At 38.8% G+C, this 15,740-nt stretch overlaps 1 protein-coding gene across 1 annotated transcript in view; it reads right to left on the bottom strand.

The window, feature by feature from the left end:
* Positions 1-829: 829 nt before the first annotated feature.
* The window catches only part of ESCO2 (establishment of sister chromatid cohesion N-acetyltransferase 2), a 38,441-nt gene continuing 23,530 nt past the window's right edge, over positions 830-15,740 (bottom strand). Inside the window, exons 9-11 of the mRNA XM_062212889.1 lie at positions 15,304-15,447; positions 4,817-4,992; positions 830-2,122 (exon numbers count right to left, since the gene is read on the bottom strand). Coding sequence (XP_062068873.1) covers positions 1,990-2,122; positions 4,817-4,992; positions 15,304-15,447 — 453 coding nt within the window. The 3' untranslated portion in view covers positions 830-1,989. The remainder of the gene's footprint in view (positions 2,123-4,816; positions 4,993-15,303; positions 15,448-15,740) is intronic.

The following is a 15,740-nucleotide window of genomic DNA, read 5'->3' as shown; positions in this document are numbered from 1 at the left end:
AGAAAGGGTATATCTATTTAAAAATAAGCTATAGTAAACATACTAAATAGTGAAATGATCAGAATTGTTCCTGTGAAATCTAGAAACAAAGATGCCTGCTACCATTACTTTTATTCAGTAGTATGCTGGAGATCCCAGACAGCGCAGTATTTTAAGATCAAGTGAGAACTATACGATTTTAAAAGTATATCGGACCTACAAATTATTAGAGTTAAATAAGTTTGAAAGTTACTGAATTCAAGGTCAGTATAAAAAATTCAGTTTCTCAAGTTGCTCATGTGTTAGCCAATGGGAGTTTTCAGCTACTTCTGTATTCCTTTAACATGAAATCCAGTGATGGGAAGCATGGTAAAGTTTTTTTTAAGCTTTCTGGAATTACAAGTTGTTCCAGGGTCATCTTGAATGTTCTTTGTATCAGCCCTGTAATGAACCATTTCTGCAAGGAACTGGCCAGTTCGATTTCTGGAGAAAAGTATTATCTGAGCACTAGGTGTTTTCACAGATGTTAAGGTGTCACTGCTTTGAAGTCCTCTCAGTGTACTTCCTTTTTTGTTACTAGTTTAATTTTTTTAATCAAAATGTATCAATAGCAAATTATCACATGTAATTAAAGTAGATATAGGTGTCTTCAAATATAGCACTCCATACTGAAGTGAAGCAAGTTGCAAAATATAATCTTAATATGACCACACTCAAAGTAGGATATGGGAGAGCCTATTTTTTAAATCTACTTGAATTTTTTTCCCCAAAGAGCATATACAATTTTATGACAAAAAATCAGAGCATTCAATTGTATAAAAGAATAAAATGTTAATTTTAATTCATCACAATAACATTGAACACACAAAATGTTAAATGTCTTTAAATAAAATATCTTAAAGAATTTAAAACAGCAGCAGTGCAGAAAACAGCATTAAAAGATCTGCATAACTACACACATTTTGATACTTTCACATTTCTTTAACCCTAGACATTGGAACCATAACTTACAGGCCAATTAGAATGCAGATAGACAGCTTCTACAGTTACACCCTTGAAAAGGAAAGTCCTACTGGCAGATAACAAGTAAAACAATTTGAATAATTTTTTGCTCTTTACACTAGAAAAACGTGTGCATATTTAGGTCTACAGTATTTATATAATCGATGTTTCTGTGTTTTCTGGTCCACCAATCTGGAAATATTTACTAACCTTGGTCTTATTACCATACATTTTGTAAAATGTTTTGCCAGATGTGTGCACTTTAAACTGGCAAAATATTAAAATCAAATGGATCACCTAATCTAACCAACCATATCTTGTTAATGACTTCAAACAATAAATTTCTTAAATAGCAATACCAGCATCTTTGCACAACAAAAATTAATGACAAGATAAAAGTGCAATCACTAAGTATAATTTTAATTAAGATAGCTTTGCATTTAATTTTTAAAATGTTAAGGTATAATATTTTTCATAAATGGACATCAGATATCTTGTTTCAAAATACTTTCTCAATAAATTGAACCTGAGCTGCTATAGATAAGTGCCTTTTATAAAGTGAGAACACTGTATAGAGAATTCAGAAATTACCTTTAAAAACTAAGGAAGGAAATTATTTGCCTGGGCTTAAATTTGCCTCTTTCTGTTGGGACATTGAGATAATCCTGGTCTACTATAAAAGGCAGCAGTCATATTTCCATAGAAAACCATCTTGCTTTTGTCAATGCTGTTATTTAAGGGACAAATAATTTTCCAACTCTAGCTATAAAGATTCTAAATTAAACACTCAGAATGCTAACTGGGGGACATTATCCAAATATATTTTTCCTTTGCATCACCAGATAATTTTCAACAAATTTATCCCTTTCACCTCAAAAGGAATAAAATTGTGAGCTGTGTATGCATAAGTCTTGGTATCTTTTGACAGTTATTCCATAGTTCATCTTATGTTGTAAGGGCTATATGAACGTACTCACATAGTAAACTGTTTTATAGTTGCAACTGGCTTTAACTATTGAAGTTGTATACAAGGAAATTTGGGGTGTTGCAGTACTTGGTTGCAAACAACTTGCCATCTGGTGTTGGGTCAGAAAATGCTATTTCATCGGTGCTGAGAAAACAGCCAAACATAAAGCAATTCCTAAAAAAAAAATGATTTAAGAGTGGCGTCAACTTAAAATTCTGATTAAATGTGTACATTTTAAGTAGATACTCTTGATTAAAACCAACATTTTCTGTAAATGATAAAATGTCAGATTTTAGGGGCCGGTGCCATGGTGCAGTCCTCTACCTGCGGAGCCAGCATCCCATATAGGCACCGGTTCTAGTCCCGGCTGCCCCTCTTCCGATCCAACTCTCTGCTGTGGCCTGGGAAAGCAGAAGATGGCCCAAGTGCTTGGGCCCCTGCACCTACATAGGAGACCAGGAGGAGGCACCTGGCTCCTAGCTTCAAATCAGCGCAGCTCCAGTTGTTGTGGCCATCTGGGGAGTGAACCAGTAGAGGGAAGAACTCTGCTTTTCCCTCTCACTGTCTAGAAATCTATCTCTTAAATAAATACATACAATATTTTTTTAAAAATTTAAGATGAAAGTCTCATGCTATCATTTCACAGACTAAAATACACCAAAACAAAAAAGAGGTCCAGAAGAAATCCTGCTGAATGGCAAAGGGAACTCTACTAACTAGCCAGCTGACTTCATGGTAGTAAACAACTAATGAGATGATAATGCTATAAAAGCCATGAGTACTTATATATATATTTATTTTAACTGGTTAAAATGCTTTATTTATTTGAAAGAGTTACAGAGAGAGAGCAAGAAGGGGATGTCTTCCATCTGCTGGTTCACTCCCCAAATGACCGTAACAGCCAGAGCTAAGCTGATCCAAAGCCAGGGGCCATGAACTTCTTCCGGGTCTCCCACGCAGGTGCAGGGGCCCAAGGACTTGGGCCATCCTCCACTGCTTTCCCAGGCCATAGCAGAGAGCTGGATTGGAAGTGGAGCTGCTGGGACCCGAACCGGCTTTAACCCGCTGTGCCACAGTGCCGGCCCAACCAGTTATATTTTTCTCAAGCATATATTCACAGAATTGTAAGGCAAAAATAAATGTGCATTTTCACAATTCTTGATTCTACTGAACTAGAATTAAAAGTTTTAAAATGGTTAAAAATATAAGAAAATTGAGGAATGTTCTACAAAATAACTTTATACTCTTCAGATTCTTCAGTGTCATAAAAGACTAAAGATGCAATATATGGTCCTAGACAAGAAAACAAAATGCTGTGAAGGATACTTAAGATAACTGATGGGGCACAGCAGGTAAAGCTGCCAACTGCGGTGCCAGCATCCCATACGGGCACCGGCTTGAGTCCCAGCTGGATATTTTATATATATAAAAAAATACAATATGGGGATCTTTTGTGAATGGCTTATTTCAGTTAGCATATTTTCAAGTTTCAACCATGTTACAGAATGTATCAGTACTCTTTATGGTGAATAATGATATCCATTGTTAATATATAACTATACCGCACTGTTTACACTATGTTGGGCATATGCTTAAAAGTTTAATTTCTCCTGGAGTATATATGTTGAGAAACTGCCACATTAGTATTCCACAATGCACAATGGTTTTAATTTCTTCCACATCTTCACTAGAACTTTTAGATTCCTTTTAAAAATAAATTACAGTCTAGGGGGCTGGCGTTGTGGCGTGGCAGTTAGGGCTGCTGCCTGCAGTGCTGGCATCCCATATGGGCACTGGTTCGGGTCCCAGCCTCTCCACTTCCGATCTGGCTCCCTGCTATGGCCTAAGAGGGCAGCAGAGGATGACTCAAGTCCTTGGGCCCCTGCACCCATGTGGGAGAATCGGAGAAAGCTCCTGGCACCTGGCTTCGGATCTGCGCAGCTCCGGCCACCTCAGCCAAGTGAGGAGTGGATGGAGGACCTCTCTTTCTGCCACTCCTGCTGTGTGTGGCTCTGACTTTCAAATAAATAAATAAGTCTTTAAAAAAAAAAATTATAGTCATCCTAGGGGTTCTTAAGTGGTATCTCATTTGTTTTCACCTCTTTTCCCTGATATTTAGAGGTTGAGCATCTCAATGTGCTTATTGACCTTTTGCAGTTCTTTGGGGAAATGTCTAATGAAATCTTTTGCTTATTTTTTAAAATGAGTTCTTTTTGTTGTGTTGCAAGTATTATCTATTTGCTAAATACCAGACCCTTATTAGATAAATGATTTGTAAATATTTTCTTGCACTCAGTGTCTTGTCTTGCTAATTCATTTTTTTGTTTTCTTGTTTCATTTTTCTAACAATTCATTTTTTACTCCAAAACATTTATTTATTTGAAAGCCAAAGAGACAGAAACTGGGCCAGGCAGAAGCTGAGTGCTAGGAATCCAATCATGTTTCTCACATGAGTGCAAGGACACAAATACTTGAGCTATCACCTGCTGCCTCCCATTGGCAGGAATCTGGAACCGGAACTCCCAGCCCATGGACATGGATGTGAGATGCAGACTTTCCCAGCAACGACTTAACTGCTGTAGCAAATGCTCACCCCATAGCAGATACTTTTTATTTTTAATAGTGTTGGTCCTTTACTGTAAGAAGTCTGAAACATGCGGGGCTCAAATGTTTCAGACTTGGAATGTTATATCCTAGACTGAGTGTATGTAGTATCTTCCCCCACAGTGCCAGTGCTTGCCTTAATCTTTGATAATATTTTTGCATAATTCTTTCACCACCAACCTTCCCTTTGGTTCATGAGCCAAGAGAGGTTCTAGGAAAGTGAAGAACCTAAAATTTTAGGTCTAGATTAATTTTATTTCTTACCTGACAGTATCCACCAGTCGTCTTGCAATGCGCTTTCTTCTTTTCAGTCTAAAAACCCAGATTCTACTTATCCCACAGACTGCAGGTTCTGGAACATTTGAACACTGCCAAGCCCTATGACACTCTCTAGAGCTAGAGGATTCTGGGTCAGCTGGTTCGGAGAGTACACGGAAGGCCTGCAATGATATACAGAAGCATCTATAGCTAAAAACACAGATGACAGCACATTTCTTTACAAAAAATATTCCTTAAACACAACTTAAGTGTCTAATCTTATACCCCAACCAAAAATCTTAAAATTCATTGATATTTTTTGAATTCATTCCCACTTATAGTCACAGGAGGTTTAACAATATTAGATACTCCCTTATTCCAATAAATCCCGTACCATTAAAAAGATTTATTTGAGTTAGGGAGAGGCAGGGAGAGAGGTCTTCCATCCTCTGATTCATTTCCCAAATAGCTACAATGGCCGAAGCTGGGAGCTTCTTCCAGATCTCCCATGTGGCTTCAGGGGCCCAAGCACTTAGGCCATCTTCCACTGTTTCCCCAAGCCATTAGCAGGGAGCTGGATCAAAAGTGGAGCAGCCAAGACTTAAACCAGTGCCTATATGGGATGCTGGCACCACAGAGGAGGCTTAACCTACTACGCCACAGCACCAGCCCCTGAAAATTCCTTTTTATTAATAACTTGGTGAAAAGGGCCAGCACTGTTGTGTAGCAGGTAAAGCCACCAACTGCAATGCTGGCATCCCACATGGGCAGCAGTTTGTGTCCCAGCTGCTCCACTTCCGATCTAGCTCCCTGTGCTCGCTTCAGCAGCACATATACCGATCAGGCTCCCTGCTAATGTGCATGGGAAAGGAGCAGAAGATGGCCCAAGTGTTTGGGACTCTGCATCCATGTGGGAGACCCAGATGAAATCCTGGCTTCTGGTTTTGGCCTGGCCCAACCCTGGCCGTTGCAGTCATCTGGGGAATGAACAGATCTGTATCTCTTCCCTCTAACTCTTTCAAATTAAAAAAAAAAACAAACAAACAAACTTAAAAACCTAGATGAGAAATCCAATTTTCTAAGTACATAAAATTCCCCTGCTCTCCATTCTATAATGGATACATGATAGCCTAAAAACCTGGTAACACTAATGATTTTATATATTACAGATGAAATTTGGTTGCTATTTATATTAAAATTCTGTTTTGAAATATTGAGATTCCTAAGATGAAAAAACAGTACAGAGAGGATCCACATATCCTTCATCCAGTTTCCCCAATTGTGACATCTTCTGTAATCATACTGTAATTCCAAAACCTAGAAATCATTGGCCAAAGCCAGGAGCTTTATCTGGGTCTCTTGTGTGGGCAACAGAATCCCAAACACTTGGGCTATCTTCTACTGCTTTTCTCTGGCCATTAGCAGGAAGAGCTGGATAGGAAGTGGAGCAGCCAGGACAGGAACTGCTGCCCATATGGAATGACAGTGTCACACGTTGTGGTTTTACCCACTACACTACTAAGCCAGCCTCAGGCTATCTCTTTACAGTCACATCTGCTCTTCCGCTCAATCATTCTCACAACTCTTGGCAACCTCTAGTCTGTTCCCCTTCTCTGTAATACTGTTATTTTTAGAATGTTATAAATGAAATTAAACAGCATGTGATCATTTTAAGATTGGCTGTTTTCCACTCACATGAGTCTCTTCCAAGTAGCTGCATATGTCAATAGTTTAAAAAGTAGTTTCATTGTGGGGGGAGAAGGAGGGAGGAAATAAAGCAAGACAGGGAAAAGAAATAGCCCATCTGTTGATTCACTTCCTAAATGCCTACAACAGCCAGGGCTGGGCTGTGTCAAATCCAGGAGCTAAGAACTCAATTTAGGTTTCCCAGGTAGGTTTTAGGGACCCAAGTAGTTGAGACATCACCTGCTGCCTCCAGGATAGGCAGGAAGCTGGAACTAAGAGTAGAAGCCAGGACTCAAATCTAGGCACTCCAATATGCGATGCATACGTCCCAAGTAATGTCTTAAGTGCTAGGCCTGTCTATTTATTTATTTATTTATTTATTTATTTTTGCTAAGAAACATTCCAAATGTACAGATGTACCAATTTGTTTGAATACTTACCTACTGAAGAACACTGGTTGTTTCCAGATTTGGGCTACTAAAAATAAAGCTACTATAAAACTTTCATGTACAGGTTTCTGTAATGTTTATGTTTTATCTGAAGTAAATGCCAGGGAGTATTATTGCTGAGTCATATGACAAATGTATAATTTTTTGGGAAACTGCCAAATTTTTATAAATTATCAGCTTAAAATAGACTAGAATAACTATCAGGTATTTTATATAAGGCATATTAATCACAAAACAAAAACTTATAGTAGACACACAAAATATAAAAGAAATCACAACATATCACTACAAAAAGCATCAAATCAAAAAGAAAGCAAGAAGCGGCTTCAAAGATGGCAGAACACAGAGGGAGCTTACTGCTGTAGTCTAAGAGAAGATAATGTAATAAAGGAGAGAGTGCAGTCTCAGAGAAGAGGGAGAAAATGTCAGAGGAATCTACACAAATTAGAGGGACACAGTAGGCCTACGTGGAGGACATGGACGCCCACAACTCAGGAACCCGGCAGCCAAGAACTTCACACCAGCACTGGAGAATGAGCTGAGACCAGACAGCAACAGCCCAAGCCACTGATGATAAAGCAGAAGAAAGAGCTTAGAGGGAACCCGGCTTGGAGCCCCATGGGGATAGTGGACCTGCCAGACTGGAGGAGAAAAAACAAAGTTGGGGGGCACATTTTCTCTCTACCTGGGCATTCTGCAAAGGCATCGTGTAACAAGCTGAGAGCAGGTACCAATTTGGACAATATGTAACAGCTGTGCCAGCTCGTGTCTGCAACACCACAACAAGCAACCAGCTGAGTAGAGACTTCTGGCTCTGGTGGAGAGAACTAACAGGGGGCTGGAGACTCGTGAGGCAGGAAGCTTGTGTGCCCAGACAATGAAAAAACTGAGACTGTGTGGGAAGGCTGAGACTGTGGCTGGGACTTTGGGCAGTCACTGCAGGAGACTCCACATGCTCAGAGCTGCCTGGTTACCTGGTGAGGGACATTGCTGGGGAATCTGAGTTTTCACAAGTATCTCCACAAATGTCGAATAACAAAAACACCAATTCAAAAAACAAGAATAAGGAAGACAACACGATGCCCCTAGAAGAACACAATACTTCATTCCTAGATTGTGAAGCAGATGAGATGGAAGAAATGCCAGAAATGCAATTCAAAAAAATTGATCATAAGATTACATAGAAGTAATCAGAAGCAAATGCATGAACTACTGAAATCCATACATGACATAAAAGAAAATTTCTCCCATGAAACAGATCTGAAAGAGAAATCAATATGAAATAAAGAATCCAATAGAACAAATAAAAATGCAGTGGAAAGCCTAACACAGAATCAGTGAAGCAGAAGAATATCCAACTTACAAATCAAAGCACAGGAAATTATATAGTCAGGCCAAAAACAAGAGAAAATTAGAAAACTAAAAAACACTGTTGGTAATCTTCAGGTTACTATCAAATGACCCAACATACGGGTTCTAAGAGTTCCTGAAGGCATGGAAAGAGTGAAAGGATTAGAAGGTCTTTTTAGTGAAATGGAACAGAAAAATTCCCTAATGTGGAGAAAGAAAGGGACATCCAAGTACGGAAGCACTTAGAAACCCTAACAGACATGACCAGAAAAGATCTTCACTAAGACACATTATAATCAAACTCACCACAGTAAAACACAAAGAAAAGATTCTAAAATGTGCATGAGAAAATATCAATTACTTTCAGAGCACCTCCAGTTAGACTCACAACAACTTCTCATCAGAAACCCTACAGGCTAGGTGAGAATGGTGAGATATATTCCAATTCTTAAGAGAAAAGAGCTGTTGGCCGGCGCCATGGCTTAACAGGCTAATCCTCCGCCTTGCGGCGCTGGCACACCGGGTTCTAGTCCAGGTTGGGGCGCTGGATTCTATCCCGGTTGCCCCTCTTCCAGGCCAGCTCTCTGCTATGGCCCGGGAAGGCAGTGGAGGATGGCCCAAATCTTTGGGCCCTGCACCCGTATGGGAGACCAGGAGAAGCACCTGGCTCCTGGCTTCGGATCAGCGAGATGTGCCGTCCGCAGTGGCCATTGGAGGGTGAACCAACGGCAAAAAGGAAGACCTTTCTCTCTGTCTCTCTCACTGTCTACTCTGCCTGTCAAAAATAAAATTTTAAAAAAATTTAAAAAAGAAAAAAAAAAAAAAAGAGCTGTCAATCCAGAATACTATACCCTGCAAAGCTCTCATTTATGAATGAAGGTGAAGTAAAAACCTAACAGAAACTGAAAGAATTTGTCACCACCTGTCAGCCCTGCAAAAGATGCTTAAGGATGTGCTACACACAGAAACATGGTCAGCACTAATGAAAGAAAGTAAAGGAAGGAAATATCCCAGTAAAAGTACAAAGGGAATCCAAACTAAAAAGTAGGAATATTTATGGGAAAATGGTAGGGCAAAGTCATTACTTATCAATAATCATCTTGAATGTAAATAGCTTCTACTTACCAGTTAAAAGACAGGCTGGCTGAAAGGATTAAAAAACAAAACCCATCTATTTACTATCTACAGTAAACACATCTTACCAACAAAAATGCAAGCAGACTGAAAGTGAAAGGATAGAAAGATATTCCATGCTAACAGAAAGCAAAAAAGAGCTGGTGTAGCCATCCTAATAGCAAACAAAATAGACTTTCACACAAAAACTGTTAAAAGAGACAAAGAAGGGCACTATGTAATGATTAAGGGATCAATTCAACAGGAAGATGTCACTATGATAAATGTATATGCACCTAATTACAGGGCACCTTGCTATTTAAAAGAAACATTAAGGGACCTAAAAGGGAGACATAGACTCAAATAGTAATGGGGGATTTCAATACCCCACTTTCAGCAATAGACAGATCAACCAGACAGATAATCAGCAAGGAAACAGCAGAGTTAACAGACACTAATGATCAAATGGACCTAACAGATATCTACAGAATTTTTCATCCTACAGTTGCAGAATACACATTCTTCTCACTTGCATGGAACCTTCTCTAGGATTGACCACATGCTAAGCCATAAAACAAGTCTTAGCAAATTCAAAAAAATCAAAATCATACATCTTCTTGGACCACAATGCAATGCAGCTGGAAATCAGCAACTCAGGAATCTCTAGATCATATGCAAACACATAAGAGACTAAAGAGCATGCTCCTGAATGAACAGTAAGTCGTAGAAGAAATCAAGATTCTGTCTCTCCTGTTCACTGTCTAACTCTACCTCTCAAATGAATAAATAAAATCTTAAAAAAAAAGGGTAACTACTATAATAAGATAAAATTAAATATTTGTAAAGTTATAAATTATTGTAGCAGTAAAATTATTATTGAGGTACATATTTTTGGGAAAAACAAAAGAGTTACAGAGAGCAGAGAGAACGAGGAAGGTCTTCCTTCTGTTGGTTCACTCCTCAAATGGCCCCAATGGCCAGAGCTATGCCGATCAGAAGCCAGGAGCTTCTTCCCAGTCTCACAAGTGGGTGCAGGGGCCCAAGGACTTGGGCCATCTTCCACTGCTTTCCCAGGTCATAAGAGAGCTGGATTGGAAGAGAAGCACCTGTGACTAGAACCGGTGCCCATATGGGATGCTGGTGTCGCAGGCATAGGATTAACCTGCACCACAGTGCCGGCCCCTGTAACTTTCAAATAAATAAATATCTTTAAAAAATAAAAATAAAAATATTTTTAAAATGTCCATTCTTCTGAAAGCAATTTACAGATTCAATGCAATACCAATCAAAATACCAAAGACATTCTTCTCAGATCTAGAAAAAATTATGCTGAAATTCATATGGAAACACAGGAGACTTTGAATAGCTAAAACAATCATATACAACAAAAACCCAGAGGCATCACAATACCAATTTTCAAGACATACTCAAAGGCAGTTACAGTCAGAACAGCCTGATACTGCTACAAAAACACATGGTTAGACCAACGGAACAGAAAAGAAACACCAGAAATAAATCCAAGCATCTATAACCAACTTATATTTGACCAAGGAGCTAAAACCAATTCCTGGAGCAAGGACAGTCTCTTCAACAAATGGTGCTGGGAAAACTGGATTTCTATATGCAGAAGTATGAAGCAGGCCAGCGCCGTGGCTTAACAGTCTAATCCTCCGCCTTGCGGCACCAGCACACCGGGTTCTAGTCCCGGTTGGGGCACAGGATTCTATCCCAGTTGCCCCTCTTCCAGGCCAGCTCTCTGCTATGGCCCGGGAGTGCAGTGGAAGATGGCCCAAGTCCTTGGGCCCTGCACCCGCATGGGAGACCAGGAGAAGCACCTGGCTCCTGGCTTCGGATCAGCGCGATGCGCTGGCCGCAGCGGCCATTGGAGGGTGAACCAACGGCAAAAAGGAAGACCTTTCTGTCTCTGTCTCTGTCACTATCCACTCTGCCTGTCCAAAAAAAAAAAAAAAAAAAAAAAAGCCAAGGGCAACAACAGAAATGTGGGTCTTCTACACCCTCTCCATCTAAAAAAATAAATAAAGTATGAAGCAAGACCTCTACCTTACACCTTACACAAAAATTCACTCAATATGGATTAAAGATCTAAATCTACCACCTGATAGCATCAAATTATTAGACAACATTGAGGAAATCCTGCAAGACACTGGCAAAGGCAAAGAGTTCTTGGAAAAGACCCCAGGCACACAGGCAATCAAAGACAAAATCAACAAGTGCTATTACCTCAAAGTGAGAAGTTTCTATAAGGCAAAAGAAACATTCAGCAAAATGAAGAGGCAACTGACAGAATGGGAGAAATTATCTGCAAACTATAGAACTGATAAAGGATAACCAGAATCTACAAAGAGATCAAGAAACTCCACAACAGGAAAACAAACAACCCAGTTAAGAGATGGGCCAAGGACTTAAACAATTTTTCAAAAGAGGGAATCCAAATGGCCAATTGACACATGAAAAAATGTTCAGGATCACTAGTCATCAGGGAAACGCAAATTAAAACCACAATGAGGTTTCACCTCATCCCCGTTAGAATGGCTTTCACAGGGCCAGTGCTATGGTGTAGCAGGTGAAGCCACTGCCTTCGTGCTGGCAGCACACATGGGCACCAGTTCAAATTCTGGGTGCTCCACTTCCGATTCAGCTCTCTGCTGTGGCCTGGGAAAGTAATAGAATATGGCCCAAGCCCTTGCACCCCTGTACTAGTATGGGAGACTTGCAAGAAGCTCCAGGCTCCTAGCTTCGATCAGTGTAGCTCCAGCTGTTGTGGCCATTTGGGGAGTGAACCAGCAGATTGAAGACTTTTTCTTTCTCTCCCTCCCTCCCTCTCTTCTCTCTCTCTCTCTCTCTCTGAAGCTCTGCCTTTCAAATAAATAAATCTTAAAAAAAAAAAAAAGGAATGGCATTCATACAGAAATCAAGAAACAACAAATGTGATGAAAAGGTACCCTAATTCACTGTTGGTGGGAATGTAAACTGTTAAAGCCACTATGGAAGACAGTATGGAGGAGATACCTCAAAAATCTGAATATAGACCTACCAAGTGACCCAGCCATCCCACTCCTGGGAATTTACCCAAAGGAAATGAATCAGTAAATCAAAGAGTTATATACACCCTCATGTGTATTGCAGCTTAATTCACAACAGCTAAGACATGCAATCAACTTCAATGCACCACCAAAGACTGGATTAAGATAGGCGCATCATGGAATCCCAACAGTGGTTAAAAAAAAAAAAAAAGAAAGAAACCAACCCAGTCATTTGCAACAAAATCAATGAATGAGTCTGGAAAACAACATATTTAGTGAAATAAGCCAGTCCCAAAGAGACAAATACCTTATAGTCTCCCTGATCTGTGGGAACTGAGTACCTAAAACAAAATCTGTAGAAGTGACAATCACACTTTGAGAAGGGATGCCATTAGTGGCTCTTGTCTTGACTATCAAGGGACAGCATTTTCTTTTTTAATTTTCTCTTCATAATATTTGTGGAACTCTACTCAACAGAGTTAATCATATGTGTATAAAGTAAACTGAGGATGGATCTCATTAAAAAAATGAGTGGCAGGAAAAAGAGGCACCAAATCAAAGAGAAACAAGTTAAACTGTTTACATACAACATATTTCTGATACAGAGAAAACCCTAAAGATACCACAAAAAAAAAAAAAAAACCCTGTTAGAATAAATAAATTTAAATAAATTTAAGGAGCCAATGTTGTGGTGCAGTGAATTAGGCTGCTACCTGTAACACCAGCATCCCATATGATTCCAGTTTGAGTCCTGGTTGCTCTACTTTCAATCTAGCTCACCACAAAAGCAGGGCAAGATGGCTCCAGTAGTTGGGGCCTGGCCCAGCCTTCGGCCTCCAGGGGAGTGAACCAGTGCATAGAAGATCTCTGTCTCTTCTCTCTTTCAAATTAATTAATTTAAAAAAAGATAATTATTTTTTGATTCCTGTGCACAGCAAAGGAAACAATTTACAGAGTACTGAGATAACCTATGGCTTTGAAGAAAATATTTACAAACCATCATCTGATGAGGGGTTAATATCCAAAATGTATAAAAAACTAACTCAAAAGCAACAAAATAACCTATTTAACAAATGAATTAAACACCGGCAGAGACTTTTTCAAAAGGAGACATACAAACAGCCATCAAGTATACAAAAGTGCCCAAAATCTCTAATGATCTGGAAAAGACCAAACAATGAAATATAATCTCATACCTATTAGAATGATTATAAAAAAATACAAAAGTGCTGGCAAAAATATGCAGAAAAGGAAACCCTTGCACACTATTGGAGGGAATGTAAATTAGTAACTGTCATCATGGAAAACAATATGGAGAAACTCTGAAAAATGTAAAAATTAATCACTAAATGATCCACTAATCTCACCACTGGCTACATATCCAAAGGTAATGAAATTAAGACAAAGAGATCTCTCATTTTCATTAAGGTATTTTTTACAACAGCCAAGAACAGAATCAACTTATGTTTCCATCAATGGATAAATAAAGAAAATCTGGTAAATATACACAGTGGGACAACACACAGCCTTAAAAAAGAAGAAAATTCTATCATTTGCAGTAACATGGATAAACCTAGAGGACATTCTACTAACTGAAATCAACCAGGTAAAGAAAAAACAAATATTGCAATATATAACTTAGATGCAGAATCTAAAAAAGTTAAACACATGAAAGCAGAGAGTAGAACAGTGGCTGCCAGGTGATATGGGGTCTGGGATACAGAGAAATGGAATTGTTGGTCAAAAGAAAAAAAGATTCAGTTAGATAGGAAAAATAAATTTTGTAGACATTATAGCATGTTTACTATATTTGAAAACTGTTAAAGCAGATCTTAAATGCTCTTATCACCAAAACATGATTAACACTGTGAGATGACAGCTATGTTAATTAGCTTTAGTAATTCTACAATGTATACAAAAATCACAGCAGCACATGGTACACTATATAAAATTTTTATTTTTCAATCACACTTTAATAAAATTGAGGGAAGGCAAAAGGAAAGGTGAAAGTGACCCCTTTACTGCCAATACAACCAGCTGCATTTCTAACTTCTAATAACAAAGTATATGTGCATCTGTGTGCTATGTACATATGTATATGCATAAAAGTATGTATGTATATATATATTCTTTCTAGAACACTGCTATTCAGTAACTAAAGTAGATCTAAATTAAGGGACAAATTACAACAATTTTGGCAATGTATTAGCTTTCACAGAACCACATGTTTAGCATCATGGGTCTATAGATATACTTATTTATAATCCTTAAGGTCCAGGTATAGAAATGGCTACATGAACACAAGACAGATGGACTTAACCTGCTTATTAAGTAAGATGATAAATGTAACAGAAATAATTGCTTCAATTACCCATATGGTCAAGGATATATTAATAGGAAAAGTTATTAATGATAGCAATTCTAAATGTTTACTGTGACTCGCTTAAGTACCTCATTTTCCTCACGAAATTCTGTCAATAGTTTAAAAGACATATACCAGCCGGTGCTGCAGCATAGTGGGTAACGTCGCCACCTGCAGTGCCAGCATCCCCTATAGGCACAGGTTCGAGTCCCGGCTGTTCTACTTCGGATCCAGCTCTCTGCTATAGCCTGGGAAAGCAGTACAGGATAGCCCAAGTCCATGGGCCCATGCACCCACATGGGAGACCCAGAAGAAGCTGCTGGCTCCTGGTTTTGGATGGGTGCAGTTCTGACCATTGCGGCCACCTGGAGAGTGAACCAGCAGATGGAAGACACCTCTCTCTCTGCCTTTCCTTCTCTCTCCATTTAACTCTGACTTTCAAATAAATAAATAAATCTTTAAAAATAAAATAAAAGACATATACCATACCTGTTTGATGGGTTCTGCAATTAAGCATCCAACTACCCTTTTTTCATCAGATATAAAGAGAAAAGTTTTGACTTTGTTTGGGCATTTGGGTACAACATGCTGGAAGCCCAATTCACAATCAACAAGTTCTTGAACATCTTCTACCTAATGATGTTAAAAACCAGGTAAATTTGTTTTAAAAAGCACAACAGAAATATTCACTTGCACAAAATATACGCTTATTATAATTTTAGCCCCTTATCTCTACTCCAAACTTTAACCACCTCAAAATTATTTCACTACTAACACATTACATCTGCTACTTTGCAAACCTAGTTTTAAGACCTGTTCTAAAGATCACATTCAGCAGAAAGAAATTCAGATTCTTTCTGAAAAGAGAAGAGAAGGAGGAAGAGAGAAGGAGCAGACAGTTCAAACTTATTTTAGCTTTATTCATT

The sequence above is a fragment of the Lepus europaeus genome, chromosome 16 (genome assembly GCF_033115175.1).
Source record: "Lepus europaeus isolate LE1 chromosome 16, mLepTim1.pri, whole genome shotgun sequence".
Taxonomy (NCBI): domain Eukaryota; kingdom Metazoa; phylum Chordata; class Mammalia; order Lagomorpha; family Leporidae; genus Lepus; species Lepus europaeus.
This window is presented reverse-complemented; position numbering and strand designations above follow the sequence as displayed.